The sequence below is a fragment of the Gastrolobium bilobum genome, unplaced genomic scaffold, assembly GCF_033153095.1.
Source record: "Gastrolobium bilobum isolate Gb01-03AN ecotype WA unplaced genomic scaffold, APGP_CSIRO_Gbil_v1 utg24763, whole genome shotgun sequence".
In the NCBI taxonomy this organism is placed as follows: domain Eukaryota; kingdom Viridiplantae; phylum Streptophyta; class Magnoliopsida; order Fabales; family Fabaceae; genus Gastrolobium; species Gastrolobium bilobum.
Genome location: NW_026898295.1, coordinates 286,311 through 292,317, shown reverse-complemented (window position 1 = coordinate 292,317; position 6,007 = coordinate 286,311). Strand labels below are relative to the sequence as shown.

Sequence of the window (6,007 nt, the reverse complement as noted above, 5' to 3'; positions counted from 1 at the left end):
TTCACTGAAGTCCAAAAATGCCTGCTATATATAAAACCAATGATCAAACGCCCTATATTTGCTTTGTGTCCCTTTATTTTTTTTATACATGCATGCACACTCTTCTATATGTCTGTATTATTCACAACCTGTCCCGTGTGTTCTATTTCTTGGCCTTTCCTTCTAATCTCAATTGGTCCACATAGAAGCCAGCTCACGTTGCATCATCATACCCTGTATAATTAAAACGCCACAATAATTCCAACACCGAGGATGTTTACGTAAATTAACAACCAATTCTTACTCTCGCTCGCATATATTAAAGTCCCCGCCATGCATGCACACTAACTAACCACTCATAGCTACTACTAGTTGCTACCTTAATTTTTCAACCATGAACTCCAAGTTAGTCACCACCTTAATACTTTTGTTCTCTGTGATTTACCACAGTACAAGCATTTCCCTTGACCCTTGTGCTTCTAAACCCGATGACTCACACCTCAACGTCATTCCCATCTACGGCAAATGCTCGCCCTTCAACCCACCCAAGCCAGATTCATGGGACAACAGGATCATTAACATGGCCTCCAAAGACCCAGCGCGTGTCAAGTACTTGTCCACCCTCGTGGCCCAAAAGACCGTTTCCTCTGCCCCAATCGCTTCGGGCCAGGCTTTCAACATTGGCAACTACGTGGTCAGGGTCAAAATTGGAACACCAGGTCAACTCTTGTTCATGGTCCTCGACACCAGCACTGACGAGGCCTTTGTCCCATGCTCCGGTTGCACCGGTTGCTCCAACACCACTTTCTCGCCCAAAGGCTCCACCAGTTACGGCCCATTAGACTGTTCCGTTCCGCAGTGCGGTCAGGTCCGCGGGCTTTCGTGCCCGGCCCAAGGAACAGGCGCGTGCTCTTTTAACCAATCATACGCTGATTCCTCCTTCTCCGCAACCCTCGTACAAGATTCGTTGAGGTTAGCCACTGATATAATCCCCGACTACTCCTTCGGTTGCATCAACGCCATCTCCGGTGGGTCCATCCCAACCCAGGGGCTTTTGGGCTTGGGCCGAGGCCCATTGTCGTTGCTTTCGCAATCCGGTACACTCTATTCGGGTGTCTTCTCTTACTGTCTTCCCAGCTTCAAATCTTACTACTTTTCCGGGTCGCTTAGACTGGGACCCGTGGGTCAACCCAAGAGCATTCGGACTACCCCGCTTCTGCGAAACCCGCATCGTCCTTCTCTGTACTACGTGAACTTCACCGGAATCAGCGTGGGGTCTGTATTCGTCCCTGTGCCCAGCGAGTTTCTGGAGTTCAACCCGAACACGGGATCCGGAACCATCATAGATTCGGGCACGGTTATAACCCGATTCGTGGAACCCGTGTATAACCTAGTCAGGGACGAGTTCAGGAAACAGGTGACAGGGCCATTCTCGAGGATAGGAGCATTTGACACGTGTTTCGTGAAGACGTACGAAGCTTTAGCACCGACAGTTACACTGCACTTCACGGATTTGGACCTGAAACTACCATTAGAGAACAGCTTGATCCATAGCAGCGCAGGGTCGATGGCTTGTCTTGCAATGGCGGCGGCACCCAATAATGTGAACACGGCGTTGAACGTGATTGCAAACTTTCAGCAACAGAACCTTAGGATTTTGTTTGATACCGTGAATAATCAAGTTGGCATAGCCCGTGAGCTTTGTAACTAGCTAGCTACAGTTTTTACTATTTTTTTTTTTTTCTGTTTTGGAACTTTCGTCGTGTTCAAAAAGTGGGTGGGGCCACGGTGAATAAGTTTGGCTTGCGCCTTTAATTTGGAAGATGTTCATTATGAAATATCTATGTATCTTAAGTATGATCGTTACCACAAAGGGGAATCGATCATTGCAATGATATTTGAGTAAATTAATATATGATCAAGGGTGTTATTAATTTGATTTGCTGAAATCTGAAGAGTCACTGCTTACTCCTGATAACCCGTGCCTTTTTTTATGCATGGAAACCAACCACGTTCTGGAACAGGATATCCTCAATGTTGTTTGTCTTTCGGGCATCGTTATTCCGATGCGTAATCTATGGTCTAAATTCTTGGCTAAGCAACTTACCAAAAATAATAATAATAAAAAAAACAAGTAAGAACCTGACCTTTAAATTGTTTTTACAAAACGAATCTCTATTGATCATATCGGCATATATATGTGAGTAGAACATCGATCATTACAGTAACTATTGTTTTATATAAGGATTTTTCATAAATTGTCATCTATGTACTAATTATATTTAGTAAGTTTTTAAATACTTGAAGTAAACATATAATTCCCAGATCAATTCCCATAATATGTAGTCCAAGCATCTTTTGTAAAGGAATTTCTATATATATATTATGAAATTACCTGTTTGTAAAAGTTTTTATCCTAAATATTTGCATATATACTTGGCATTTATATGATTGTAAAATCACTCACTGTCAAATTTAATTTTTTTTTTCCTATGCGCCAAAATATAAATTATATAAAATTAAAGAAAACATAATCCTATATATATGGCTGCAATGTGAAGAGTATATGGACTAGAGTGGAAGTTTGAGTAGAGAGCAAAAGAATACGTACATAATAGTATTTTATAAAAAAGAGTAATAAAGAATTGTTACATATGGTGTGCTTCAATCCTTGCTTCCAATTACAGAATATATAACTATATATATTCTATGATGATCTGAATTATGACAAAAACTCATACATCACACCCCTCCAACCCTCTCGTTGAAACCATATCCCTCCATTGTGGCACATTGATGGTCATCAACTCATTATTTTCCACGATCCCTTGAAAATTGCCATCAACAGCTTCCACAAACGACCGCACAACAGACACATATACAGAAACAAACGAAGCAATTAAAATTAAATTAAATTGAGAAACTCCTTCGGTTTTTTGCTAAGGCCAATCCACTCCCGGTCTCTATCTCTCTGAAACCTCAACTCTTTTGCAAAGTCTTCAACTTAACCTACACATACAATACTCACTCTCTCTTTCAAATAGAAATTCAACACACACACACACACACACACCACTCTGTTTCATTTCTAACCCCACCACTGGTGCACTGCCACACCTTCATCCCTTAACTTACCATACAAAGCCAAACATTCCCAATAAGCCCTTCGACTTCTTCTATCTCCGTTGTTTCCACGTGGCTTGCATTCCAAGAAAAGCTCATCAACTAGCCCAATTGAATTACTCCTCATCATCTCTTCAACCACTTCAGCCTCTGCTTTCATCACAACATACTCTTCCTCTTTCACATTCTTCCTAAGCCAATCTGACATTCCTATTTGAGCCACCTCTTTCCCTGACGGTTCCTCCGCCACCGTCTCTATCTTATATATCTCAAAATCCTTGTTCCTTGTTGGGTAGTTCTTCGGAAACCAATCGGTTCCGCTTCCTCCGTCTTTCTCCGGCAACCCCACGTCGATGAAAACCCTTCGAGGGTAACTCTCGAGAGAATCACCCATCAAATCTGGAAGGTAACGTGTTCGCTTCAAGTATTTACGTGATTTCCCTGATGCTGCTCTTGGTGGCTCAAGGAGCACATCTTCTAGATTCTTCAACGCAGCTTTCTTTGCCTCCGATGCATAACCGCATAGCTTTCTCGGTGCAGCGGAAAAGTTTGGAACTTTATTATCAACAGCGACAGGGCCACCGGTTTTCTTCATCGCCACCGCGATTGAATCGAACCTCCTCATGTAAACGATTTTGTAGTTAGAGGGCTTGTAAAACGCGGTGGAGGGGTTGTCGTTCATGAGAACGGTGACAACACCACCAGTTTTCAGAGTCCTCTCGATGAATTTCGAAGATGCAGGGAAATTAGAGGTGAAGATGAAGTCTACTGTGTTGTCTAATACAGAGTTCTGTTTCTCCAAATCATTCAATGGAACAATGTCCATGTCGTAATCAGTGACAACCTGAGACCCTGTCTCTCCCTGCTGGTTAACATTGTTGCTTAGAAAAACAGCTCTTTGTTCTGTTTTCTTCATGAGACCTTCGTTGGTCAAGTCACGGAATAACATGTTAACTGAATCATAGTTGAAATGATCAAGAGAAGAATCAGACATGGCTTGGTGGGTGAAAGTGGAAGCGGAAGAGATTCTTTCAATGAAGGATGATTTTATTACGAATGTGAAAGAAGCCAAAGCCAATGCTAAAATCAGCATGCGATAACATAACTTGATGAATTCGGAATTAGGAAGCCTAATGATAAGATAACGGGCTTCTGAACACAAAGCAAGTGGGCTACCAGGCATATGCTTAATGCTTTTCTTATTGCAATAACGTTTTGCTTTAAAGGAAGCATCAATGAGGTTAACCGCCATATTAGTAGGTGTATAATATGACGGTTGAGACATATATGAAATGAAACTATAAGTTATATATAAGTGAAAGAGAGGTATGTATATATGTATGAAGGTAGGTAAAAGAAGAAGAAATTAAGAGAAAGGTAAAAGAGAGAAGAGAGAGTAACGAGAGGCAAAAGGGAACTCTAGCGAGTGCAAAATCTAGCGGCGGTGTGGTTTCCACCCACTAAAGACACGCGGTTAACTTGCAATGTTGACCAAAGTGTCATTAACTCCTTCATCCTTTGCACCTCCATATTTCTTGAATTTAGGACCCAGGTCGATGATGGTTTTTGAATTTTCGGTCGCCAATTTTGTATATTGGGAGCACTATGTGTTTAGCGAGGTGTTTGGGACAACATAGCGCTCATTACCTTTTCATCGATCACGAATGCATGGAGGGTGGGAGAGAGGAGAGTGATTTTTCTTTCTTTCCTTTTTCTCTTTTTTTTTGAGTTTTTGAGTTTTTGTGCAGTGTAGGTGTTTGGTCTTTTGTAGTTTGAGGAGGGATACAAATTTGGTGGGATGAAGGGTGGTATTGGGATGTGGAAGGATTATATGGAAGGGAATGAGAGAGTTGAGGATTACAATACAGCCTGGGGTTTGTTTGGGAAAACAAACGGTTGGCACCACGAAAATTGTGTTGCACCATTCACTATAATTTGCTAACCCCCCCACCTTCTCTTTCAATTTTATCTTTCCCAAATCGTGCATTTGTATGTCCATATATTACATGCATGGTATGAGGTGGAATGGTCCTATCCTATGAAAACGTTGGACACTTAGGTTTGGGTTGGCATTTGGGTATTGCTTTGCTTTGCCACTGGGAATCATAACATGCTATCCTATAATTGGGGTCTAAGGACAGAAATTATTAGTTGTGCATCACGGACTCGCTTTGTACACGTAAACCAAATTTGGATAATTTGTAAATTGCTATGCCCGTTATGTCCCTTGTATCATGGGTGGCAATATGGGTTAAGCTCGGCGGGTGAACTTGCCAACCCGCCAAAACAAAGCGGGTTGGGTTAAAATTTTCAACCCACCTCAATCCACCCCGCCTAGAGGTGGGTTAAAACGAGTTCAACCTGCCGGGTTATAATTTTTTTTTTTTTTTTTTTTACAATTAGGTAGTATTTCATTAGCCCTTAAATTTTTGTGATATCCAAAAAAAATTTTATCTTAGTACTTCCTAGAAAAATAAAGAATAACAATTTTATTTATGACAAATGTTATATATATATAAATTCCTAAAGAATGTTTGACAAATATTAGTATACATTTAAGATTGAGATTAAAAAAATATAGAGAAGTGTGAAATAAAATAAAATAATATTAGAAAAATTTATAAAATATAATTTTTTTTTGAATTTTAATTAATTTTTTTATTTGACAGGTTAGTGGGTTGACGGGGTGGGTTCATTTTTCCAACCCATATTTTTTGGCGGGTCGACCCAAATTGCCACCCCTACTTGTATCTGTCTCCCACTGCTTTGCACACCAAATATAAAACGTTATTAGTTTTACACAGTGTTATGAAACCGGATCGACCCGGCAAACTGATTCCAGTTAAGTATCGGATCGGTCATCCATCGAAATCGATCAAATTTGGCCAAAATTGATAACCCGGTC

The 6,007-nt window shown here is 40.8% G+C and overlaps 2 protein-coding genes across 2 annotated transcripts; one reads left to right on the top strand and one right to left on the bottom strand.

Moving 5' to 3' along the window:
• Positions 1-373: 373 nt before the first annotated feature.
• On the top strand, positions 374-1,690 carry LOC133314603 (aspartyl protease AED3). Its single transcript, XM_061516099.1, has one exon. It carries the CDS (start codon positions 374-376, stop codon positions 1,688-1,690), a length of 1,317 nt encoding a protein of 438 aa, XP_061372083.1.
• A 1,248-nt stretch (positions 1,691-2,938) lies between these two features.
• Positions 2,939-4,354, bottom strand: LOC133314596 (uncharacterized). Its single transcript, XM_061516093.1, has one exon. It carries the CDS (start codon positions 4,352-4,354, stop codon positions 3,068-3,070), a length of 1,287 nt encoding a protein of 428 aa, XP_061372077.1. The 3' UTR covers positions 2,939-3,067.
• Between the last annotated feature and the right edge of the window lie 1,653 nt (positions 4,355-6,007).

Bases quoted from the DNA above. Each gene is read 5' to 3' on its own strand.
- LOC133314603 (XM_061516099.1), top strand. From the start codon at position 374: ATGAACTCCAAGTTAGTCACCACCTTAATACTTTTGTTCTCTGTGATT.
- LOC133314596 (XM_061516093.1), bottom strand. From the start codon at position 4,354: ATGGCGGTTAACCTCATTGATGCTTCCTTTAAAGCAAAACGTTATTGC.